Source organism: Prionailurus viverrinus, unplaced genomic scaffold (assembly GCF_022837055.1).
Source record: "Prionailurus viverrinus isolate Anna unplaced genomic scaffold, UM_Priviv_1.0 scaffold_35, whole genome shotgun sequence".
NCBI lineage: Eukaryota > Metazoa > Chordata > Mammalia > Carnivora > Felidae > Prionailurus > Prionailurus viverrinus.
The window spans coordinates 2804386-2830483 of record NW_025927605.1 but is presented as its reverse complement, the minus strand read 5'-3'; the positions used below and the strand labels follow the sequence as shown (position 1 = coordinate 2830483).

At 52.0% G+C, this 26098-nt stretch overlaps 2 protein-coding genes across 3 annotated transcripts; one reads left to right on the top strand and one right to left on the bottom strand.

Annotated features, from left to right (window-relative positions):
- Window positions 1–258: 258 nt before the first annotated feature.
- Window positions 259–1005, top strand: HSPB9 (heat shock protein family B (small) member 9). The gene has a single exon (XM_047845808.1). It carries the CDS (start codon window positions 494–496, stop codon window positions 980–982), a length of 489 nt encoding a protein of 162 aa, XP_047701764.1. The 5' UTR covers window positions 259–493; the 3' UTR covers window positions 983–1005.
- An 844-nt stretch (window positions 1006–1849) lies between these two features.
- On the bottom strand, window positions 1850–25367 carry RAB5C (RAB5C, member RAS oncogene family). 2 transcript variants are annotated; one of them, XM_047845807.1, is made up of 7 exons: window positions 25240–25348; window positions 24416–24440; window positions 6384–6638; window positions 4714–4865; window positions 4385–4507; window positions 3375–3468; window positions 1850–2637 (listed from the first exon to the last, which is right to left on the bottom strand). In XM_047845807.1, the coding sequence occupies exons 3-7, from the start codon at window positions 6547–6549 to the stop codon at window positions 2522–2524; spliced, it is 651 nt and encodes a 216-aa protein (XP_047701763.1). In that variant the 5' UTR covers window positions 6550–6638; window positions 24416–24440; window positions 25240–25348; the 3' UTR covers window positions 1850–2521. The 2 variants fall into 2 exon arrangements, with proteins under 2 accessions (XP_047701763.1, XP_047701762.1); XM_047845806.1 differs by lacking the exon at window positions 24416–24440 and having other exon boundaries at window positions 25240–25367.
- Window positions 25368–26098: the final 731 nt, after the last annotated feature.

The window sequence follows — 26098 nt, the reverse complement described above, 5'->3', positions numbered from 1 at the left end:
TCTGTCATCACAGGATTTGTGCGCGGTCAGAAAAAGGGGTTTCGGAGAATGTAAGACCCCATGGTCACATCCCGTTGGCTCTGTCCCAGGGGACAATCCTTGTCCTCGGGACAGATTCTTGGAAGGGCAAGAGCGCAGCGGCTCAATCTCGTCTTCCGCCCGGTGCTTGCGAGCGCTCCAGGGTCCGGATCTCACGTCCGGCATCGTTCAGCGTACGTAGGCGGGTCACAGCCCAGAGCCGTGGGGCCCTGTGACCGAAGCCGGGAAGGGCATGAGAGTGGGGCAGGAGTCAGGATGAAAGCAGCAGCGGTGCCCCATGGTGGCTGACCACCTGGCCTGTGGAAGCAGGATTCGCGTGGCTGACCCCAAACTGCTGAAGCGGGCCGGCCCGGGGTCACTGAGGGAGCCGGGCTGCGCGAGTGCCTCCCCGGACGTGCGCGCCGCTGCCCGCGTGCCTCGCGCCACTGCCCTTGGATAGCAGTTGCTCACTCGGATGCAGCGGGACGGTAGTGGTCTCCCCAGCAGGAGCCGGGTGGCATCCCCCTGTCCCAGCGCAGCCCTCGCTGAACAGAACCAGGTGGCCACGCTACCGGTACGGCTGCTCAGGGACGATTCGGCAGCTTCGCAGAACAACTTCCCCGTGGAGGATGGCTTCCAGATGAAGGTGGATACCTACGGCTTCACTCCCGACGAGCTGCTGGTGCAAGTGGACGGCCAATGTCTGATGGTGACGGGCAAGCGGCAACTGGAGGGCTGCAGCCCGGACGGGGCCGGCTACCGCGTAGCGCACAGGGTGCACCCGCAGATGCAACTACCACCGGACCTGGATCCAGCCGCCATGACCTGCAGCCTGACTCCCTCGGGCCAGCTGTGCGTCCGAGGCCAGTGCCGGGCGCTGCCTCCCCCTGAAGCCCAAACAGGACCATCCCTGAGACTCCGGGGCCGTGGCTCTAATAACGGTCAACCTAGCCTGACCCGATAAAACAACCCTGGTGTGCAGCAGCAGTCTTGGCGTTCTGTGGTCTTTTCTTGGGGTCGGGGTCAGAGGTCGAGGCATAACGGAGGTAAAGAGGGCTCGGGGAGGCAGGAAAGGTACTTTAAGGTGGCAGTCCACCAAGAATCGGGCCTCTGTGGTCCTGGGAGAAGCTGGGGGCCCGCTCAGTGTGGCCCACTCAGCTTAGCTCACTGCCTGGAGCAGTAGCTCCAGCAGGGAGCAGTAGAGGTCCAGGAGGCTCCACAACCAGCAGAGGGCCCTGACAGACCAGGGACCAGATGGCTTGGACCTGGTGTGGTCTTGGCCTTCTAAACAACACAAGGTTTCAGAGGTCACCTGGGCGGAGGGCAAGAGGACCGAGTCCTTCACAAGCCTGGTCCAGACTAACCGAAAAACCCCAAAGAGGTTGTTTCTGGTGTTTCAGAGACCAACTATTTTCAAATACAAACTGTACATCACCCCAGTAGAATCTGGAGGGAGTCGGGGAGAGGCAAATGCGGGCCCCTCAACTTCAAACTTGGTGAGATTCAGCCCCAGGTCACTCTCACCCTACCCTACCCCTTAGAGCTGGTAGAGCAAGGGCCTATTTCTCTTGGTTACCATCACCACCAGCATCCCTTCACTTTTGTGGGGTGGGGGGTGGGGGAGTGAAGTTAGTTCAAGTAAGCTAGAGCAGATGCAGTCTGATAAACTGCCAGAGAGAGACAAGGAAGACAAGTGGGAGGTCGATCGATCGGCTGACTATATTGACAAGATACTGATTGGTTACATGTTGAAGAAAACATACAATACAAAATACAGAAAAAGTTGGTTCCATCCCCTCCCACCCACCCCCCCCTTACCCACCCACCCCCAAATACTCATCATCGTGATTTGGTCAGAACAGGGCTCAGAGCCAGAGGTCAGGGTGACGGAGGGGGAGGGGGGTTATGGGGAATGGGTTGGTGGCTGTCACAATAATGCTGTGGTAATGCTGTGGTTTCTCTCCCAGCTGTGCGTCAGGGGGTGAGGGGGGGGCTGCAGCCTGATGACAGCCAGCTGAGGGAAGAGCTGCTTCTCCCTTCCCTCGCCCCTTAGGGCCACCACCCAGAACCAAACCCACTCCAAACACAGTAAGGATATGGATGCTCTTGCTGAGTCTGCTAATCAGCAAGAGGGAAAGAAGGGTAACTGCTCCAACCCCCGCCTCCCCACATACAAGGGTGGGGGGGAACAGGGGCACGTGGCTACTACCAGCAGAGGAAGAGTGGGAGAGCAGTAGAAAGGGCTGGAAGTAGGAAGAGCAGAAGATCATATATATTAAAAAAGTGACTTAAGACTTAAAATTGAATTAGTATTTGTACAGAAAGGTGCAGGTGGAATAACTCACTCCGGCCTATGATCAAAATTCTATGGAGAAATCATGGCGGACCCCTCCCCCTGCCCCCCCCAGTGGTAGCCCGAGTCGTTAAGTGCGATTGGTTAGAGTGGATTCCAGTCGGGTCGGTCAGGGGGAGGAGGTGGGGGCAGCGGGCAGGCAAGGGGGGCTCAGTTGCTGCAGCACTGGCTCCGGCTGGCTGGGTTGTTCTCCTGGAGGTCCACGCCTCGGTTCCGGCCTGGAGCACCAGCTGCATTCTGGGGCTCGTTCTTGGGAAGCTTCTTAGCTGTTTGGAAGAGGAGGGGAAATACGCATTTGTGGGGCTACCCCAATACTCTTCCAAGTATGCTTGAGTGGGAGCTGGCCTTTGTACCACCCAATCTGGGATAACCCATGGGGGAGCTTCGCTTCTTTGCGCCAGGTGCATGCATTCTGAGTGTTTCAAGAAACTGAGGCAAAGAGGGTGCCTGGGTGGCTCAGTCGGTAAAGTGTCCAACTTCGGCTCAGGTCATGATCTCACCATTTATGAGTTCGAGCCCCACATCGGGCTCTGTGCTGACAGCTCGGAGCCTGGAGCCTGCTTTGGATTCTGTGTCTCCCTCTCTCTCTGCCTCTCTCTCTCTCTCTCTCTCTCTCTCTCTCTCAAAAATAAACAAACATTAAAAAAAAACAAACCTGAGGCCAAGAGAGGTTAAATAACTTGCCCCAGGACCACAGAGTTAAATGATAAAATAAGGATTCAAACCCGGGCAGGATGACTCACTACAGAGCCAGATCAGCCTAAAGATCCTAAGAAGTGGGTAGGGGGATGGTGATGTAGGGTTTTCAGTGGGTGGTAATCTAAAGGGTCAGAAAGTGAAATGTTGAGACTTTGGCCCAGGCTGTAGAAACTTCCGGGGTGAACTCTCTATATCTGACAGTCAGATAAAGTGACCCCACAGACTTACCACATACTACAAAACAGCAGCCAGGTGACAGGACAGGACCCTGGTCAGGGGAGGGGAGGGAAGGAGAGCAACTCACCTATTGCCATGAAAATTTCATTCACGTTCATCGCAGTCTTTGCTGATGTCTCCATGAACAGCAGACTGTTGTCTTCCGCATAGGCTTGTGCTTCCTGGTTTAGATGGAGGTGAGAAAGTGGGTAGGAGGGAAATGATGACAGTTGGCAGGGGCCAGGGCCCAGGATAAAAATCTTCCCTCCTCACAGTCGCCTTATACACAATAGAGACAATGCAGGGATTTTTCAGTCCCGAGGCTCTCCTGCTCTGGGTCCCCCCCAAATCTGCACCACACCCAAGGCCCCCACTTCACATCCAGCACCTCTCAGTTCACAAACATTGGCAGATGTTTTACTCAGGTTTTCCTAAGTCCATTCTGCCTTTTGCCCTTCAAAATCACTAAGCTAAAAAAAATACTTCTAGAAAGTTATCCTACAAATGCACATGCACATTTGGAAAAAATACAAAAGCATGTGGATGTTGACCGCAGTGCTGCTTCCAGTCGTTCGCTATTACAAACAACCTACAAGTCCATTGGTTAAGGGCCTGGTAAAAAATACACAGTATTATGGGGCACACCCCCATCGATGTAAAGAAAGGGATTCATTCGCATGGGTATATTTTTAGAAAAATAAGAAACTGTGATGAACTTGGGGGAAGGGAGACTGAGTGTCTGGGTTGGAGCTTTAAATTTCATTCCATGTATCTTCCTGTACTGCGTAAATTTTACTCGTGCGTGTTTTATGTGGATAAAAGTAATTCTTTTTCAGTAAGTTTCATTGAAAAGTCAGTTTACACAAAAAATAAGCGGAAGCTTCAGCCATCCTTATGCATACACACGCCACCAGCCGATGACAAAGAACAAGGAGAAGCAGAGAAGTCCTTCAGGCCCACATTCAAGTCACGAGAGGACAGCAGATGAAAGCGCCCCGGCCTCCCCACTTGGCCCTCCGCACAGCCCCTGAGCAGCCGAGGCTGAGCCAAGCGCGGAGCCGGCTTACTCCTCCCCACCAAGTCCTGTCCTGCCCCCACCTGGAACTCCACGGCTCTCTTGCTGGCCAGGTCCGCCTTGTTCCCTGCAAGTGCGATGACGATGTTGGGGCTAGCCTGCCTCTGTAGCTCCTTCACCCAGTTCTTGGCCCGTGCAAATGTATCCTGGGGAGACAAGGCCAGAATGTCAGAGAGACAGAGGCGGCATTCTGCCCAGGGCCACTCACTTAGGGAAACTCGAGCTGGCAGAGCCCAAGTGTCTAAGATGCTACCGCCCTGGAGATTCTGGTGAGACACCCCCAAACGACAGAGGAAATCTGCCCACACCCCATCCAGGAACAAAGTGTTGAGAAGTAAGGGGAAATCTTTACTGTGTTGGTGATGTCATAGACCACGATGGCAGCTTGGGCCCCCCGATAGTACATGGGGGCCAGGCTGTGATACCGCTCCTGTCCAGCTGTGTCCCAGATCTCAAATTTGACTGTTGTGTCGTCCAAACAGACCGTCTGTGTGAGGAAGGCCGCTGTAAGAGGGAAGGTGGTGTTATAAGGCAAGAAGGAGCTCAAGAAGCCACCCCCACATATCTCCCCAGTACTGCATGTGGACTCTTTGCTGAGATGGGCCCAGAAAAGCCCCCAGCCCAGCGGCTGGAGCAGGGTAGGTGGTGTTTGTATTTTTCTGCCATGTGTCAAGGGGACTGGGGGTTGCACAGGCCTTACAGACCCACACTAGGCAAGGGCAGAAGGGATGTCTGCCCGCACCTGAACCGCTTTAGGAGCACCTCCGAGGAAGACTGGCAAGGGGCAGGAGAGGGAAAAGCCCAGGGGAAAATGGACTCCCAAGCACAGAAGGGTGGGCCCACCACTCCCCCCGTCCCCCTCCCCACCTCCCCTCACAGGGGACAGTCAGGCTGGAAGCCTCCATAGTCCCTCAGTTTGCTCCAGCCCAGGGGTGTTACTGGCCTTCGGTTTCCTGAGGACACTCACACACTTAGCTACACTGGGGCCGCCTGAAAGTACACGCTGTTCCGCTGCCAGGCGGAGGCTGGGTGGCTGGCTTCCCGGCTGCCCCTGCCACCTCCAGGCATGCTGGCTAGCCTCCACCCCCAGCTTTGACCTTGACCCATTCCTGATTGGCCACCCTGTGGTTCGACCTTCAGGGAACACAGTGACCCTATCTTTGGTCTGAGGAGACAAGGGAGCATGTGGTGCTTGTGCACATGCTTCAGGAGGAGTCCCAGAGCCGGGACAGGCAGGTGGGAGTCCCCTCCCCGCTGGGAACCAGGGGAGGATCCCAGAGAGCTCAGAGTGGAAGCCGGCTCCCTGCTCTGCCCTCCCCCCACGCCCCTGAGGGCCCAGGGTGGGGGAAACTGCCTCACTTCCCTGTCTCCAGCTCCTGACTCGGGTGCTGAGGAGGCAGCAGAGGACTGCTGACTCGGCCCGTTTAGTTTCCAGCTGCCTGGAAACCTCCTACCAAGAGGGCAGAGAAAGGGTGACTCAAGCCCAACGTCCGCCCTGGCCCCTAAGGTTTGTACAGGACACTGAGGCAGGGAACTGAGCCCACACCCTCACGGGCTACATGCTGACCACCAGGAAATCAATGATAGGCTCTGAGCTCGAGGGTAAAGGTCAACTTCAGAAACGCTGGCCCGCTCACCAGGCCATTTCCCCATTCTGCAAAGTAGGAGAGGCCAGGACAGACGCACTGCCTGGTACGGTCAGAAGGACCCTCAGAGATCCAGACCGAGCCTCTCCCTTCCAGAGGCCGGGTCAGTGGAAGGCCCTTAGCCAAGGCCGCACAACAGTACAGTGGCATAATCGGGAGGAGAAGCCAGTTTTGGACTCCCACCTAAGTCTTACTGGGTGGCGGTGGGGACTCCGGCATGGAGACCAGCTGTTGGATTTGATTCCAGGGCCCAGGTGAGGAAGAGGTGCTGCCGCCGCAGGCACGTTTAGTCCCTCTGGGCAGGCGGCTCCCTTCTCAACGCCAAGGCATTTCTTTGGCATTCCTGAGGCTGCCCCACTCCCTTGTGCCCACTCACCTCCAATGGTGCTCTCCTGGTACTCATGGAACTGTCCCTTGACAAAGCGGAGCACGAGGCTGGATTTGCCCACTGCAGACTCCCCGAGCAGGACCAGCTTAAACTGACAGATCTTGTTCCCAGCGGCTGGTCCGTTGGGTCGCGCTGCACCTCCCCGACCCGCCATGGCCCGTCCTGCTGTAGTGGTACCAGTGAGCGTGGGGCGGGGGCCGGTGCTGCGCGAAGAGGCACTTAGTGAGGACGGGGGACCTCCAACTGCAAGAGAGATCAGCAGTACTGGTCAGGCCAGAGACTGTCGCACAGCAAGGCCTTCTTAAATCACTCTTAAATCACAGGTGTCTCCCGCTGCCCTCCCTGAGGACCTAAATCCTCCCATCCTGCCAACCCCCTGGCCCCCACCTCCCAGAAGTTAGGAGAAGAGCCCGAACTAGGATGTACTACACATCTATTTGCCCTACAATCATCTCAGCAGTGAAAAGTGGTCTCCCAACTCTAGGTTCATGGTTCTGAGCAAACGTATTACTTCCCAATCCCAAGTATCACGCACACACAGGAGAACAATGGGCATATGGCAGCCTGGTGACAGTTAAGTCAACAGGCTCCTTGGAGTACCAAAAAAATCACGCGGGAAGATGCCAGGATCCAGATGAACAAACAACGAACCTGTGGTCCCGTAGCTAAGATCACAGCGCACCTCGGTGCAAAGCCAGAGTGGATGGTGAGGCTGACCAGGGCACAGGGAGTCCAGATAGAAAGCTCATCAGACAAGGTGCTTGGCCAACCTTGTGGGCACTCAGGGACCAGGGACTGGCCAGTGCAAGTTGTATTCAAAATAGCCATTTTGTCCTGCTGTCTCTAGAAGGACTAACTTTCTCAGTCGGAGGCTGGACTGTGCACTGGAATCAAAGTCCCATTTCACTCCTTCATCCCAAACCTCTTCCCCCTGGTTCTCTCATTTTTGATGGACCAGAAGTCTCACACACATTAAAACACAAAACACACACAAAACCAAACACACACCCAAGCCAGAGAGCTCTGCTGGCAGTCAGAACGGCTGCCAAATTTCCCTTTTCAACAGAGACCTCAGTTCCATTCTCTACTGGCAGAGGCAGAAGGTGACGCAGAGAAGGAACAGGGAAGTACGGGAGGGCAGACACAAATGAGGGACACCGAGACCTGCACCCCAAGCAGCCGGTGTTCCACACTGACATCTTAGTCACTCTGTTAGTGATAGCTTTGGAGGCGCAAAGAAGGATGAGGAGCCTATTTCCAGAAGCCTCTAGAAGATTTATACTAAAAAATACCAGAACGTTTACAGACGAGTACCGTGACGAGGTATTTCATCCTAAACATCTGTATAGCGTCTGAACCTAAGCTGGAAAGAAAAAGCTTTGATTCAACTACCCTTAGCAGAATGGAGTCAATGCAGAGGGGTCTTCAGAACAAGAGCCCAAGGAAGTACAGCCCAGAGCTGGCCCCTCGGCAAAGGGAGTGCATCCCCCTACAGTCAGAGGACGGGGGCGTGAATGAAGAGAAGGGTATCCGTGGGCAGCGACGGGCTATGCTCATGCAAGAAGTTGAAGGCAAAGGGCTTGCTTTGTTCAGTCTGAAATCCCTTTTCGCATCCCCGTCCTCCTAGCAACTCATTTAAAAAGTGAGCTTCAGGAAGCATGATTCACTAGCCAGGAAAAACAGTTTCCTTTCTGGATCGCACCAAGGGAAAAGAGGTTTGAACCGGGAGCCACCTCTTCCCCAAGAATACAGGAAGGCAGGCAGTACGCGGGGGGGGGGGGGGGGGGGGGGGGGGGCTGGGGAATCCCTATTAGTAACAAGAAATGCTAGTGCTATGATATTTTACAGTTTTACAGCTTTCTCTTTTAAAAAAAATTTTTTTTAATGTTTACTTATATTTGAGAGAGAGACCAAAACAGAGCATGAGCAAGAAAGGGGCAGAGAGGGAGACACAGAATCACAAGTAGGCTCCAGGCTCTAAGCGGTCAGCACAGGGCCTGACGCGGGACTCGAACCCACAAAGTACGAAAACATGACCTGAGCCAAAGTCAGCTCTTAACCAACTGAGCCACCAGGTGCCCCTACAACTTTCTCTTTTCACCCCAGTCACTGATGTTTGCGAGACTCTCCAGCCCTTGAGGCAGGGTCTGTGCTTCTGGCTTCTTTGAGAGCTTTCCTCATAAGGCCTACCAAAGAAATCCTTTTCAGAGCCAGCTAGCATTCACCGAGCAATTGCATAACCATCACCTCCCTTTAGCTTTAAAACAATCTCCCACTTTTTTTCACATAAATAGCCTGCCTCTCAGGTGTTCAATGCCCTGTTCAAGGCCACCCAGCATACAGGTGAAGACCTGGATGCGGGTTGCCTGTGTGCTCCTGGCCCGTCTCCCTGCAGTGGGAAGAATGCTGGAGACAACACCCACCCTGTTTCCGGTCGCTGGGTGAGCGAGACCCTGAGACCTTCTTGTGCGGCAGCAGCCGGCTGGCCTGCAAGGTGTGGCTCCAGCCCACAGTCACAGTGATCTTGCAGGCCCTGACTCCTTCCAACTGTGGGAGGAGCCGCCCAGGGCCAGGCAGGCGACAGCAGCAGAGGGAAACCACAATGGAATTACAAGTTGGTTATTACCACAAATCCACGTGACACATCGTCCCGGCTGGGCGGCAGAGTGTGGCTGGGGCACTACAGGAGGAGGTATGAAGGAGTGGGGAGAGGGGAACGGAAGATCAAGTCCCCGATTCCAACAAACCAAAGCAGCTGGGGCTGAGGGCTCCTGGGGTGGGAAGTAATCAGCACCCATAAGTCAAGAAATACAGAGATAACATCTAAGTCTTGTCCCCATCGAATCAGTGGGTTTCCAAACCTGCCCAGACAGAACTTGTATTTTTAACAAGCCAGGAGAGACAAGTAACTCTTATCCAGTGGTTCCTGACCTTGTCTGTACTTCAAAATCACCTGTGCAGCCGGCCCCTGGAGGTTCCTACAAAGGTTTGGAGGAGGGCCTGGGATCTGTATTTTTTTTTTAATGTTTATTTTTGAGAGAACCCAAGTGGGGAAGGGGTGGAGAGGGAGGGAGACAGAGGATTCGAAGCAGGCTCCTTGCTGACCGCAGAGAGTCCCATGTGGGGCCTGAACTCACAAACCATGAGATCATGACCCGAGCCAAAGCCGGATGCTTAACCAACTGAGCCACCCAGGAACCCGAAGTATCTGTATTTTTTAAAAGCGCTGTAGGTGCTTCCCCCCCCCCCGGCACAAACTGGCAGGTGACATATTCTGCCTGGATATTGATCCTGCCTTCCAGAGGCACATGAGCAGGCACACAAGGCACTTTTTATGGCCTCCGTTGCCTCGTGGTATTATTCCTGGCCCCACTGGCTGATCACATGAACAAAGGTGTTGACCTTCCAAGACAATAAAGACACGGAGGAAGCTGATTTTGCCACAAAGGGCACGCGAAGACATGGGCGTGTTTAGGACAGGCAAAGGCCACGCCCAGAACCCCAGGAAGCTTTATACCCTCCCCTCCCAAGACTGGGAAGCTGAGGATGCACCCAGGCAGGTGGAAAAGGTGAATTCGCACACTGAGCTGGCCTGCCAGCTGGGGGAGGGAATCTCGCTGTGGGAATCTTCTGAACCAGAGGCAAGAATTACCCACGGGTACGGGCAGGTAATGGAATTATAACCAAAAATGCCATAGCAAAAATCTTCTTTCAGATAAAAATCAAATTCTCTTTAAGAGGTAAAGTTGGGGGCGCCTGGGTGGCGCAGTCGGTTAAGCGTCCGACTTCAGCCAGGTCACGATCTCGCAGTCCGTGAGTTCGAGCCCCGCGTCGGGCTCTGGGCTGATGGCTCAGAGCCTGGAGCCTGTTTCCGATTCTGTGTCTCCCTCTCTCTCTGCCCCTCCCCCGTTCATGCTCTGTCTCTCTCTGTCCCAAAAATAAATAAACGTTGAAAAAAAAAAAAAAATTAAAAAAAAAAAAAAAAAAGAGGTAAAGTTGTAGTCAGAGTTTCTTGTAAGATACAGAATGGGCCAAAAGATTTTTTTTTTTTAAACCAGTTTCTCCAACACCAGGAAAAACACACCAGTAGGATGGATTTCCTCCTGGATATTTTCACCAAGCTGCTAAAATGGGCAGAGCTTCAGACCCATGGCAAACGACTCACCTTGACGTGACTGCTCCCCTTATGCTCCAAGTCAGAACCTTCGTTTGTTCAGAGGCTATGGAGTATAAGCACCATCTCCAATCTCATTATCTTCATAGGAAATGGAAGAGATCACAAGGACTGGGGGGCACCTGACACTTTCCCCCACAATGTACATGAAAGGGCAGAGGGACCCAAGCTCCTAAATATATGCCCAGCCAGTTCTGGAGCCAAGGGGGGGAGAGAGAGATAAACAGCAAAATACTAGACTTACTCTGGCTTTTCTCTGCTCTGGACACTAGAAGGTCAGTGGGTACCAAACTTTTTTTTTTATCAGAATCACCAGGGCATTTAGAAATAACCCTGACCAACTGAATTAAAATTTCTAAAAGTAGAGTCCAGAAAATGTTTTTAAAGTAAGTTCCCCCAGGGATTCTAGGCAGCCGATTTAAGCACAAGAGCTACAGCTGAGGGCACCTGGGTGGCTCAGTCGGTTGATTGTTGGACTTCGGCTCAGGTCATGATCTTGCAGTTCACGAGTTCGAGCCCCACATCGGACTCTGTGCTCTTCAGCATGGGGCCTGTGCTTTAGGTCTTCTGTCTCCCTCTCTCTCTGCCCCTCTCTCTCTCTGCACGCCCTCTCAAAAATAAATAAACATTAAAGAGCCATAGCTGATACAGGAAGGAGGGAGGAATGCCAGAGACAGAAAGGCACCCTTCCAGATCAGTGCCATGGACAACACAGGTGGATCAGACCGTGGGTGGGGACTGATTCCTGGCTTCATGCAACTACTGAAGCCTCTAAGATGCCAGATGCTGCTGCCCTTCACCCTAGCCTCCACTAGATATGTCTCTTCTCTAACCGTGAAGTCACCCACTTCATGCTTTTTGTCCTTCCTGGTAAAAGAGTGAGCAATTCCAGCTGATGGGCGTCTCTCACACTTCCTGTTTGCTTCAGAGACTTCCTCTAGCTGACAGTCCTGGCACAGCCTGGACAGTGAGCTGATTAGGGAAACCAATCAGACTCCGTTGACCAGAGGCTGAGAAGGGCTCACTCAAGGTTAGCCCCTGGGGGGGGAAGGACGGAGAACCAAGTGACCCTGCCCAGGGCCCCCTAAAAGGTGGTCCTGGCCAGTGACTCTTCAGCTATACTCTAGATGAAAGCATTCCTGAATATCTAACACCACAAGAGCTGGGCAAGAAACGATGAGAGCAGAAGCAATGTGTTAGCCTGCAGAGAATGAAAAGTGGGGCACAGGAGAAGAGGTAGTTAGGTTCAAAGGTGAAGCTAGAAGACACTAAAAAGCTCGAGTCAGCCAGGGAGATGATTTACCCACAGGCTCCAGAACACAGGCCTTCCTCAAAGGGGAAAATCACCACTACCAGCACACAGGACCAGAGGGCAGACTCACAGAAGGACTACCGGGCCTCTGACTGGCTGCAGACTCAGAAGGAAGAAAAATCTGAAGCAACACAAGCCATGAGCCACATGAGGTACCCACTCACCATTCCCCAGCACAGCTCACAGATTAGGACTTGGGAGACTGGTTTAGTTAGAGCCTGGCTCCACCGTTTACTAGCCGAGTGACCTTGGCCAAGTCAGACAGGTAACTACTGTCAGCTTCAGTCTCTTATCTATAAAACGGTATTGTTTAATACCAATCGCATGGGGTTGTTGTCAAGGTTAAATGAAACAATGCATAGTTCACGTAACACAGTATTAGGCCGAGGGCGAGGCTCTAGCAAATGACAGGTTTCTTACAGTACTAAGGGCCTAACTAACTAGTTTTGGCTCATTGGTTGCCAAAGCTCAAGGTCCTTGAAGACCTCATCCTCCTCTTTCCAATTACAGAGGAAATGAAGTTGAGGTGAGGTGGCCTGCCTGCAGTCACAGTCAGGTGGTGGCAGAACCCAAGCCCAGGACTTGTAATTCTAGCAGGGCTTCCTCGTCACAGATAGAAAACCCGAGAATATTAACAGTGTCATCACAGCCACTACAAATAACAGGGGTTCTATGTACAAATAACAGCCTTCTATGTAGGCTTTAATGGAATATGGCTTTTAACAATGGAAAAATGAGTTTGTATCAAACTGTAAAAAAAAAAAAAAAATACTGCTAGACAGGAATATTCTATATCTTGATTTGGGAGGTAGACACACAGATGTACACAAATGTAAAAATCTATCAAGCTGTCCAAGTGAGATGTATAAATCTTACTACGTGTAAGTTACACGTCAATACAGAATGTTTCCGGAATCCAATTTTGCATACAACAGTGAGAAAGTAAAGCTTACAAATGCTATGAAACCATTCTAGCTTCCCTGTATAGAAGATATTTTCTGCCTCCTCTTTAGTATAACAAAATTCAGAATAATAAAGACAATCAAAAAGATGGATGCCTGAATTAGAAGAGGACTAAAAGAGGGGAGGCTGGCTGCCTCAGTCAGAGGAGCACGCAACTCTTGATCTCGGGGTTGGGAGTTTGAGCCCCATGCTGGGTGTGGAGATTGCTTAAAAAAAAAAAAAAATAGAGGGGGTGTCTGGGTGGCTCAGACAGTTAAACGTCCGATTCTTGGTTTTGACTCAGGTCATGATCTCACAATTCATGAGTTCAAGCCCCGCATCTGGCTCTGTGCTGACTGTGCAGAGCCTGCTTGGGATTTTCTCTCTCTCCCTCTCTCTCTGCCCCTCCCCAACGAAAGCATGTGCTCATGCTCTCTCTCTCAAAATAAATAAACATAAAAAAAAAAAAATAGAGGGCAGAGAAAGAACATATCTCTCTCAAAATAAATAAACGTAAAAAAAAAGTAGAGGGCAGAGAAAGAACAAAAGTACCCAGCTAACAAGGCGCAAGCTAATAGGATTCAATACAAATAGGACTGCTACACACATACTAAGAATATATTTATACTTAACTGTGGGCTGAAGAATTTTAAAGTTGCTTAAAGCTTCATAATAAAAAGGGAAGGTGACATTTATGTCTTTTCAGTGAGCAGAAAGGTTACCACAGTGACGCTGTGCACTCTCCAATCAGTCCAGAGGGAGTCTGCAGAGTCTGCAGGGTTTAGGGGGTGCAGGCTGGGGGATGGAATCAAAGAGAGAGGCATCTTCCCGTGTGACCAGTACTATGGGATTGCAACACAGAGGACCTGTGTCCCACCTGGAGGATAACAGAGGAATCTTGGCCCTGGAAGCCAGAAGCTTAGAAGGCCAGGTTGAGATTTGGGGAGAACGCTGATGGGGTGTGTCAGGCCAGGGCTGGGGCCCCTCATCCCACCACAAAGTAGGGGATTCAGGATCAGGAGAGCTGGCAGCAGGGGAGGAAGGGGTGCCGCGTTTACACAGTCACAGTAAGAGGACTGCCTTTCCAGGGGGAAGGGAAGGAAAGCATCCCAGAGAGCTGCCCAGGGTGAGCTGTGCCCCCTACCACTGCAAGATGCCCTTGAATCTGCCCGAGCCCTTAATCCATCTCCCTTAACTAGGATCAGTTTCAGCTCACTCCCCTTTCAACGAGAACTCTGCTGGGGCTGGCTGCCTGGACTTCCCCACCACAACGGGGCCCGACACTGTCCACAGGGGCTCCTGCTGGAGACACTAACAGCACTAACACCTGCAAAAGGGGCCAGGGTGCAGGAGCTCCAGGAGTCTGAAACCCTAGAGGCACATGACCAAGCGGTCCTTTCCACTCTCCAGGCAGAACCGGGCTCCACAGCCCTTTCTCCTGGGCAGGAAGATGCCAAGGTGAGTGAGGCGGAAGCCACCCTTGATGAACAGATCCCCAGCTTCCTAGAGCCCTGCCCCATTAAGAACATCAAGAAAGCCTTCCCTGAGCTTCGCGCTGCTTTCTTGGCTCTCGACAACAGACGATCCTGAGAAGCTGACAGAAGCAGACTCAGCGCTAACTTTCAGGCAGAGGATGGAAACCTCCAGCCCCTGTGCCTATAGGGAGGATGACTGATGGGGGCCGGGCCGGTGGGGGGAACATCACATATCTGCTGACACAGCTTGGTCACTGTGGGCTGCCTGTACTGTCCACAGAAGGGTCCCAGGAGTCATGGGTAGCTCTGAGAACCTCATTCACTGGTCGTGCTGGCCAACAGAGCCAGACGTTCGGGCGGCAGGTAGTGAGGAAGGCCAGACAGACAGGGGACCACCTGCGGCTGCACCAGGCAAAACTCGTCCTGTCTCCTGACTCTAAGAGGCACTAGGGGCCCTAGGTGCTGACACTGACACTCCTAAGAGACTATTCTCCCTAAGGGGACCCAATCTCCCGACTCAGCACACCCCAGTCGGCAGGGTTGCGGTGGACCCCCTGGCCCCAACGGGGCAGCTAAGAAGTCTCAAGCAAAAGCTGGATTGAAGTTTGGTACCTTCTGCGACACAAATCCACACGCAGCTAGCTACAAGATGTGGTGGGAACAGGACTGAAGCAGAGCAGTGGCTCACGGGCCACCACCCAGCTCTTCACTTGCTAGTGCCAGAGAGAGGATGCGAAGAGAGCCGGCCAAGGCACAGGTTCTTCCCTGCTGTGATCCCAGGACAGAGTGCGAGTTACGTGAAAGCCAGTGAGTTCAGACATGGGAGCCCTGCTGACCCACAAGCCTCACAACTACCCTGTATTTGTTCTGCTGATGCAGTTACTTAATTAATCAATTAATTAATTAATTAACTTACTTATTAATTATTAAAAAAAATTTTTTTTAGTGTTTATTTTTGAGATTGAGCAGGGGAGGGGCAGAGACAGAGGGAGACACAGACCCGAAGTAGGCTCCAGGCTCCAAGCTGTCCGCACAGAGCCTGACACGGGGCTCAAACTCACGAACCATGAGATCATGACCTGAACCAAAGTTGGATGCTTAACTGACTGAGCCACCCAGGCGCCCTCATGCAGTTACTATTTACTTAGGACAGTTCTAGCTGGGATCTCAGCAACGCAGAGCCCGTCTTCCCCTCTGGCTCTGGAGGGTCTCTGCGGGGGCCAGGAGCACCAGCCGGGCCAGCTGCCACTTCTGCTCCTGCCACATGCCCAGAAAGATGCCAAGAACCTCTGCTGAATGTCAGGGTCATCAGCCACACCTGCTTGTTGGGCTACTCATACCAACAAGTGACCAGCAACTGACATCCCTCACAAACCCTTCCTGTCTTTACCAAAAAAATGAAAACAAAAGAAAGCCAAGTGAATTCACTGCCCTCAGCTCCTAAATAGAGAGCAGAGGGCAGAGACCGTGTTTGAGTAGTGAATGGGGAAAAGAGAATCAGGTATCAGACACCAGCAGACCAAATTCCTCTTGCTCAGACACCACATACACTGTGGTTCAGAGGCCGCCCAACTAACAAGAAACAAGGTCAAAGTTCCCACTGTGAGAGCTGAGGGACGAAGGCAACTCTCAAGAGCCTGGATACAAAGCACAGTATTTTAGGCGGGCTTTTTCTTTCTTTTTGTAAACGTTTATTATTTTTGAGAGAGAGAGAGAGAGAGAGAGAGAGAGCGGGAGAGGGGCAGAAAAGGGGGGGTAGAGAGGATCCCAAGCAGGCTCTGTGCTGACGGGAGCGAGCCTGATGCGAGGCTCAAACTCAGGAACCCGAGATCATGACCTGAGCCAAAGTCGGACACTCAACCCACTGAGCCACCCAGGCGCCCCTGACTTTTTCTTCCCTAATCTTTGCTGAACAAAATGCAGAAAGAGTGCCAGGTGAAGAAACCAAGCAATGAATGCGTCTAAACAAGTTTCAATGAATGAGTCCTACTTCTACTTCCATGGCCCCAAATTATCATAAGACTGGTACAGGTGGCAAGAGGTTGGAGAACTTGGGGGCTTGAGATGAGTGAAGAGGGTAGAGAAATTAAGGGCACTGTTACAGATGAAAAGGAGCACACAACATTCTCCAAGGCTGCACTATGGGTTTCCTTTGTTTTAACAGCACATGATATCAAGCCAGACACACAGTAGGTGCTCGTAAACAGAGTCTGCAATACACACACAGTAGGTGGTGAACGGAGCTGCAACACAGGCCTGGTTGGGTCTGGCAAGTGATGCGGCAGTCGAAGGCTTAAATCCACATCCACCTGCCAGGCTGCTCACACCCCATCACAAGCCACAGCCCAGCCCAGCCCAGCCAAGGAACCTCTTCACTACCTCAGACAGGACCTCTTAGGTTCCTTCTGCATAGGGGCTAAGAGCACAAGTCTTGGAGTCAGACCAACTCCAGTTCAAGTCCCGGAGCCACCACGTACTGGGGTGACCTGGTGTTGTCACTGGACCCATTTTCCGATACATAAGATAGAAAGACTAACGCCCATCTCCCAAGGCTGCTGGGAAGAGGATACACGTGAGACTTGGCAGAGGGCCTGGCTCCGAGCAAGCCCTTCATAAATGTTCCTGGGGCGGGGAAGCCCCGACCCTGGAGGTCCCTACGAAGGAAGGAGATTCTCAATCAGTATGTTCACTCCCTGTTCACACGTTCCTTCTGCTTGCAGTCTCCTTGGACCCCATTCTTCAATGTCCCTCATTTGGAGAGAATGCTGAACACACCGACTACGGTCTGAAAGTCTGTGCCCCGCCCCCCCTCCCACCACCGCGTTCATACCTTGAAATCCTAACCCCAACGTGATGGTATCTGGAGGTGACTAAGCCATGCGGGCAGCACGCTCATGATTGGGATTAGTGCCCTTTTAAAGGAGGCTCCAGAGAGCTCCCTTGCCCCTCCCGCCATGTGAGGACATGGAGAGAAGCTGGCCTGGAAAAGGGCCTTCACCACAGCCCGACCACGCTGGCTGCCCCTCTAATCTTGGACTTCCGGCCTCTAGAACTGTGAGAAATAAATGTCCTTGTTTATAAGCCGGGCGGTCTGTGGCATTTGGGTATGGCAGCCTGAACAGACTAAGACGGCGACTTTTAACAGTGTCCTAGAAAAAGGACCAGTTCACCCTTGATGTCCTGTGTCCTGTCAATAACCCTCACCCTGTATTCTCTGGAGACTGGCTTCCAAAGCCACAAGAATGGAGAGGGGACCACCACTATCCGGAAAAATCAGCAGGGTTGAACCCTCAAACAGGTAAACAATAACCCCTTAAAAAAAAAAGAAAAGAAAGAAAAAGCCCCACAAGAGAAAGCATCTCAAAGCCCAATGCCCTTCCTTCCATTTCAAAGCCTCTTTCAGGAAAGGGAAGAAGTAGTTCAGTTGTGGAGGGGGGGGAGGGGGCAGGACCAGGACAGCTGACAAAGAAACCAGAGTTCCTTTTAAAGAACCAGGCTGGAAATGCTAGAGGTTTGGAAATTGGCGTCATTAATCACCACAGCCTCTGAGCAGCTCAGAGAGCAATGTGATGACTAGGAGAGCAGCCAGGGTGAGGAAGGCCACCCACGCCCTGCCCCACTCCCGGGATGCTCTGACAGAGCCACCTGAAGAGGACACACAGGCAGCTAGGAATAGAAGACTAGAGGCTTGTAAACCAACTCCTGTTAAGATCCCAAGTTAGTGTTGCCAGAAGGGCTCAAGTTACACATCTTCAGAGGGCTGACAGTACAACGGAAGGATTTAAGCTATTCAATGATTCAGGATCACAGCTCAAAGTGACAGCCTGCCCTGGGCCTGCCTAGAGCCACAAACCCTCCCAAAGGGGAGGTCTGTTCTTGAATGGCAGCAAAACAACGCTGGCCCAGGCCACAGGGACTCCCTTCTAAGGCCGAGTTCTGGAAGGTCTGGCTGGAGCACTTGGCACCTGAAATAGAGGACAGTCATGTATCGTATCTTCCTAAATGGATAGTGAACTCCGAGGCAAACACCAAATCTGACCATTCGGGGATCAGTCGAGTTGTTGGATCAGTCAAAACATCAGGCAGGGGTACAAGAAGTATGAATGGGTGAGTCGAGAAGCAACAGCCTGCTCCTGGGGTCAACTGCCAGAAGTCTCCCACACACATTTCCCAGGGGCATCTTCACCTTGTTGAACTCTGGTGTCTTCAGTGACTAACCAGCAAGACAAGAAACTAATTGAACCCAGCCACACAGGTCCATATCAACATACTTAGAGGAAACAGTTGCTAAAAAAAAAAGGCAGTGGTCTTGAAGAGACAGCCGATTCTAGGACTGGGGCAGGAAATACGCAAGGTGAGCCTGGAGCATCTAGTAGTGACGAAAAATAAAGAAGTGCTCAAAAGGGGCACCTGGGTGGCTCTGTGGTTAAGTGTCTGACTTCGGCTCCAGTCATGATCTCGAGGTTCATGAGTTCGAGCCCCACATCTGGTTCCGTGCTGACAGCCCGGAGCCTGGAGCCTGCTTCGGATTCTGTGTCTCCCTCTCTCTCTGCCCCTCCCCGACTCCCGCTCCGTTTGTCTCTCTCAAAAATAAACATTAAAAAAAAAAAAAAAGTGCTCAAAAAATGAACCCCCCCACCCCAATGATGGGGTGGGTCAAAGGGACCTGAGAGACCTCCCAGTGACCAGACCTGGAACAATCTGAGCAATAAAATAAAGTAGTACTGGATTACAAACCAAAATATAAATATCCATGAGTCCATACTGTTATAAATAAATGAATAAATCGGGGCGCCTGGGTGGCTCAGTCGGTTAAGCATCCAACTCTTAATCTCAGCTCAGGTCATGATCTCACGGTTTGTGGGATCGAGCCCTGCATCGGGCTCTGTGCTTAAGTGCAGAGACTGCTTGGGATTCTTCCTCTCCATTACTCTCTCTCTGCCCCTCTCCTGCTCACTCTCTCTCAAAATAAGTAAATTAATTAAATTTTAAAAAAAGAACAAAGAACTGAGGGACAGCAAACAAATCTCTCCTATTCCAGAATTCCAAATAATTCACGTAGATACACTGCCCTCGAGGAGAGAAGCACAGTCCCCCACTCAAGTGTGCGCTATACATAATGGCCTCCTTCCAAAGAGGACAGTGCAGAAAGGGGAGGGGAGACAGCGACTTTCCAGTGGAGAGACCTGACGAACATCACCTCAGCCAGGTGACCGAGGCTGACATCAACAGAGATAAGTCACGTTAACTGCATGTACTCTCGATGTGTGATGAAAGCAGCACTTTACCTGTGTGGTCTTCCTTCCCCTGACTCATAACGAAGAAAACGTTAGACGAATCCCAACCGAAAACACACTAAAAAATACCTGAGCAGTATTCCTCAAGATGGTCAAGCTCATCAAAAACAAGGAAAGCCTAAGAAACTGGCTCAGCCAAGAGGAGCCTAAGAAGACACGCCAACTAAATGCAATGTGGTGTCCGGTTGGGATCTTGGAACAGAGAAAGGACCTTAGATAAAAGCGAAAGGAATCTGAGTGAGGTGCGGACCTTTCACGAATAATTACGTATCAAAATTGGTTCACTCAGTGTGACAAATGTGCAATACTGATGTAAGAGGTTAATAGTAGCAGAAAGTGAGCAGATGAGAAAACTGAAAGCTGTGCTACCTATGGAGTTTTTCTAAAACTATTCTGAAATAAAGTTAATTAAAAAAAAAAAAAGGCAGTGGCTCATCTTGTGGCAAAATGAGATCCAAGGACACCAGTGACCATGAACTCATGTTCCTAAGACAAGTGAACTCTCCACGGAGCCACACTGAGGGGTGTGTGGGAAGAGGGGTGGCAGGAGCCGCATCAGTGGTCCCGAGGTGCCCCACCCCACAGGCACAGGGCCTGAGAGTTTGAAGGCCATGGGAGTAGGTCACAGAGGGAAGGCTGCTCTCACCACTTCTGTCCACACAGCTGCTGGTGCCACTTTCTTAAGATCTCCCCCCTTCACGAATGAGCCCATGCAGATGTGCAAAGCAGCAGCCCCGCATCAGAGGTGAAGTCACCCCCAGTGATCTTGCTGAGTCCCAGCCTGCCATTGGTGCCACCTCGCCACAAGCAGCCACCGAAGCACAGCTACTGGGTACACGTGCTGCAGAAGGTGGCCAGCGGAACTGTGGATGGCCAAAGCCATGGCCGCCTTTCCCCATGAAACCCTTCACTGGAAAGATTGGAGACTGGGAGACGGCAACCCTCTGGAAATTTAGTCTGTGACCTGTCCCCACCCCCATGTCATCTGCACTGTAACATTCATCCCGTTCACCTGTTTGCTCTCCTGCGTGTGAGCAACTTGTTGGAGGACAGGCCAAAGATATGGGCCAGGCTTCGGGATCCACACTGTGTGAGCTCAGAAAGTGTGTGTTAAAAGACGTGGGCAGACATGTGCTTCAAGGGCACCTATGAATGTCTGCCCTCTTCTTTAACAACCCCAGCAGGGGGCCTTCCATGATGGGGACCATGGGAGGCCTGGACACACAGATAAAACAGGACATGACCCCTCCAGGGCTCAGGCACTAGACAAGGGGTACTAAGACCAAAGTGCAGGGAGGGGAAAAGCCCTCAGCCTACTTAGAGGAAGGGAAGGCTTCACAGAGGAAGTGATGTTCCAACAGCCAACTGCGCTTTAAGAGGAAAAGTCAGGAAATGTGCCTCGGAGGCAGGTGAGGCGGAGAAGAGCCTTGGAGGCAAAGGGAGGAGCACACAGCCCAGAAATGGGACAAGAGGGGAATCCAAGCACAGACTCGATTCTGACCGGACTGGGAGTTCCCCACCATAACGAGGGGATTAAACACAGTACCACCCTCCTGGGGTTGTCAGGAGGATTAAGGAGTCAGGACATATGAATGGCTAAGAAGGGCGTAGCAAAGCTCAAAAAGTTGCGTTTTTACTTGTATTATTATTCCAATATACAGGAGACGGGGTATTTAATCTGAGAACTACTCTCTTAAAATACCAGGCTATTAATGTGGAAGACTCCTTAAGATATATTCCAATTCTCTGCCATGACTCTTGGAAGCACTATTACCTGGACTTGGTGACATCCCAGTTTATAAACCCTACCCTACAGGGCGCCTCAGGTCATGATCTCAGGTCATGATCTCAAGGTTATGAGTTGGATCCCTGCGTCAGGCTCTGTGTTGATGGCATGGAGCCTGCTTGTGGTTCTCTCTCCCTCTCTGCCCCTCCCCCACTCATGTTCTTTCTTTCTCTCTCTCTTTCTCAAAATAAATAAACTTAAAAAAAAAAAAAGTATTATAAATCCTACCTGAAGCAGTGCTTCTCAAATAGCCCCAACAAAAGCACCCCTGATTAAAGTCAGGGGAGAGGAAATGCAAAACTCCAGGAATCTGGGAATCGAACCCAAAGCAGCCTGCCACAAACAAAATATTGTCTTTAAGTTTCTTGTGTTAGCTTAAACTCATGTAAACTTTGCATTCCAATCTGTAATAGATCCATGACTCTTTTAATACAAAAATGCTTAAAATAAGATGGAAGTGCCTAGAAGATGCAAAGACCCCTCTTAGTCGGTGGCTTGGACCACCCACAGCACAGGACCCCCACAGGGTCCAAGAACCCCAGATGAAGAAGCACAGTCATGGCCTTAGCATTCTCTTCTGCAAAATGGGAATACAACCCACACCGATTCTGACTGGTATCGGTGAGATGAGACAACATGTGAAACCATGAAGCAGAGCACCAGGCGACACAGCAACACTTATGCTGTGGTACAAATGCTGAAGCAGAATCTTCGGGATGAATTATAATGTGCCTTCGAAACCCCACTGATCCATAAAATTGCTATTTGTGGGTATCTGGCTATCCTGTGCCAGGCACCGGACTAGCTCCTTTACCCTGTTTCTAATTCTGCAAAATATTTCGTATCCCCATTTTACTGGAAGAAACAGAGGCTCAACAAGATCGAGTCACAAGTCCAAGGCCAGGCGACTGGTAAGTGGGGGAGTCCAGACAACAACTCAGCTCTGGCTGACTCTATAAAGCTGTGCTTTCCACCCTACCGTACTACCTCTCTGTTTACTGGGCAAGGCTCAGAAGAAGGACGTCTCTAAGAAGGACTTGCTTCGTGGGGCTGAATTTGAATTTTGACCTTGCTGTTTCCACGTAAATTCTAGTGAAAGGAGCTACTGGTGGACAGCCACAGTCTTCCCACCCGCGAGCAGCAAGGGGAATCAGGGGGTGAAGCAGAAGCCGCGCTGCTGGCTCCCAACACCCATAACCCGGCCCAGAGAGACCCCTGAGCCCACTCACTTTTACTTTCATTTTCTAGCCATCACGACTTTCCCAGAAGTGAATGCTACAGATGTCAGCAAACTCCCGCCCCGAAGAGTACTGACTTGGGACTCATAACTACCATGGTCCCCAGAGGCAGAGGAGATGGGGGTCATGGAGGATAGGAAGGTGGTGTGGGGGTGGGGAAAAAAACAGAAGCAGAGGAGGGCATCAATGACACGGACGCTAAAGGGTCTGCAGTGGGGCCCCTGCCTGCTCACCCTGCGTGCCCGTTCCTTGAAGCAGCCCGAAGAAGGGCCCACTCTTAGGGAAAAAGAGGCACGTGGATTCCTAAATCCCAAGCCCCGGTTCTACCACCTTCTAACCAGATGACCTAAGGCTAGCTACTTTAAATTCCTTCAGCATCATCTCTAAAATGGAGATACAAAATCTCATGATCTCCCAGGACTCTTGTAAGGAACAGGTATGAAAAGAACTTTGTTTCTTGGGAGGATCATGTGTGAAAAAACCCTGCAGCTTTAAAATGATTTCTAAAAATCCATCGTTACCACCTCTCTATTGCATGAAGGCAGAAAAGGCCAACTAGTTGGAAGAGGCAAGAGAGGAGAGGCTTCTGTGGCACACAGAGCCCTTCCTCTTTTTGCCAAGCAATGTCAGATCTCTGCTTGGACTCTACAATCCCTGGATACCGGAAGCGGCTGCCTGACTACCGGGGGCACTGATGCCTTCCACATCTCTCTGAAAGGGAGAGCTTCGCCTTCAAAAACCTGTTTCAGAATTCTGGCCGGGAGAGCATGTCTAGACAAAGAGGGTCCCCTCAGAAGGCTGGCAGCCTCATCCTGTGACTCTCAAAGAGTTCCAGAAACCACAACCCTCGACAGGCGAGATAAGTTTGGTCAGAGACCGATGGCCAGTGAGCAGTCAGGCCTCTCCAGCCCTGCCCCTCAGAGGCACAGGCTGACCAGATTAGAGAAACTAGACTGGCCACAGAAGTCTCCAATAACCTTCCAAAGAAGACCACACTAGTGGTCCAACTGTTGACCCCAATAAGGTAGGCTTTTTTGTTGTCCAATAAAAAACGAAATGAGTGCATCCCAGGTCTAGCTCAAAAGTTTGTAGGAGTGAGACACTGGTGACTGACTATCCAGAAGAAGTCAGAAAGGTCTCAAGGCAAAAAAAAAAAAAAAAAAAAAAAAAAAAAAACGTTTAGCACCTGTAAGGGCAGTAAAGACGGTGCAGAACACTGAAGAGCTACAGAAATTCCCAAAGACTGCATGGCCTTTCCTCCCTTCCTCGGATGTGATAGCAAGGGTCGGTCATGGCCTCAAAGAGTCAGGCTACTCTCGTTAAGGTACAGTCTTGGCCTGTACTTTGGCCACATAACAAAGAACCTCCCAGGCTGGTCTGAGACAACAGCCATTTCACACACCTAAGTCCCAAGCACTAGACAAGGATCAGATGTCAGTGCAGGCTGCCTCTTGGAAAGGCTGGGGGGAATCAGCCCTTTCTGGCATGTATGGGAATCCCTTGGGCTACAAAAATCAGCACATCAAGAAGCCAGAGGTGCCACTGTGCTCTCACCTTGCTCCTCTATAATCTACAATTTGTCCAAGCCCAGAAGGGACTGGAGAGGCCCTAGGACTAGAAGTGGCATAGACCTGTTGATCAAGGAGATGTGTGTGTGTTTGAGAGTGGGAAAGAGATGAGCCAGGACCCTTTGATTCCAGATTCCTAATTTTTGGTCTTTTCCCTCCGCCCTAAAGACCAACAGACAGCAGTCCTAGGAGGAGCAGTCCCTCTGAAGCAGCTTGGAAACCACTCACGTGCTCTGGGAGGACAGGGCTGAGCCTGGAGCAAGGGGGAGGGGGAGAGGGGGGAGAGAAAGAAGATAATGAATGGGCAGATCCACCCTGATCTGTGATCTGTAGCTAGGATTAAGCAAACCTCAGCTAAATTTTTCAGAGGCAGGAAGAGAAATACACTCAGAAAACACAACTAGGGAACAATATAACTAGAGGACAGATATGGGGGTGGAGGGGGCAAGACAAGAAGGCAGTTCATCCCTAAAAAGTGGCCAAGACTTCAAATTCTGCTGAGATCCTGGCTGGCTCCCTGGCTCGAGGAAAGAGGGGAAGGGAGGAGCTATGGGAGCCTGTGAGAGTGGAACGCTGTCACCCAGGACCCCTCCGCCCTCCCCCCCCCCCCCAGGAAATCGAGATAAAATTTCCCTAGGGCTGGAGGGGACAACTGTTTTTGTGGGACGGTGTGGGCCGGCGGGGAGGAAAACCGCGACAGACAGCACTCCTCGCCACCTCTATAGAGAAGGAAGACCGCCTCCTTCATACCTAGCAAAGATTCCTCCAGTTCTGGGAGCAGAGGGAGCAGAATTTGGGGTCTCTCTCTCCCACAACTGGACTGGACAGGCCAGAGGAGAGCCCTGGGGGTGTCCCAAGGCTCATAAAGAGCCGGTTAGAGTGGGTAAGAAGGGCCCCCCTTTGGCCCGACGCCTGGGGAGCCCCTTAAGAGGGGGCTACGGGTCGGGGGAGGGGTCACTATCCCCCTAAGCCGGGGTTGGGCGGGAGGAAGTGCTGCCCCGAAGAGGGTTCAACGCGAACGAGACACTGGGTCGCGGGACAGGCACACTCACGGCGGCTCCGGGGCGGCGGCGTTACTTGGGGCCGGGGCTCGGACAGGCTCCGCTCCTCTCCCCCCGGCGGTGTCCCAGGCTCCGGCCTCCACTTCCGCCTTTCAGCCGCTCCGGATCCGGATCTCCACCTCAGACCCGCCCCTCAATACTCCCAGGTGACTGACAGGGCGGAGAGACCAATGGGAGGCACTCTTGACCGATTTACAGGCGACGCCTGTGGGGGGCACGGGCGAGGCGGGAGAGCGCGCGCGAGGGACGGCGGGACTTGTAGTTCAGACAACTGGGAGGAGCCGGTGGCCGCCTGGGACTTAGGGTTAGGGTGGAGCCCGCTGCCGGCGAGGCGGAGCCCGGCCGGGAAAATTTTAAAGCCAGGGCTGCCAAACGCGTCACCCTGGGTTCCAGGAGCCCCGAGGGGAGGCGGGTGGCAGAGCGCTGGAAGAGGGCAGACGACTGTGTGAGCAGAATTGGGAAAGGAAAAATATGGTGTGAATGAATAATGCACATGAGGCCGCAGTCCTGAGCACTGGCTAAACCGGAGAAGCCTCTGTCTGCACAGAGCTGCCAAGTCAGCTCTGGGAGCCCGACTGTTGGGGACATTCTGTAATGAGGAAGGTGACGGAAGTGTTATAGGAAGGGTTCTCTGGAGGTGAACCAGAGAGATCAAAATGAGAGCTCCTGCCACTGCTCAGCCGTAAGCCAGGACCCTCCTCCTTTGGCTGAACATCAAGACACACCAGGATCACCTCTACCTCTGCCTCCCCCGACCCCGACCCCGACCCCGAACCAGCTCCTGTCTCTGATGCCAAATATGGAGCCGGACTACTTCTGCTTTGGCTCTCCCCATCCATAAACACAGATT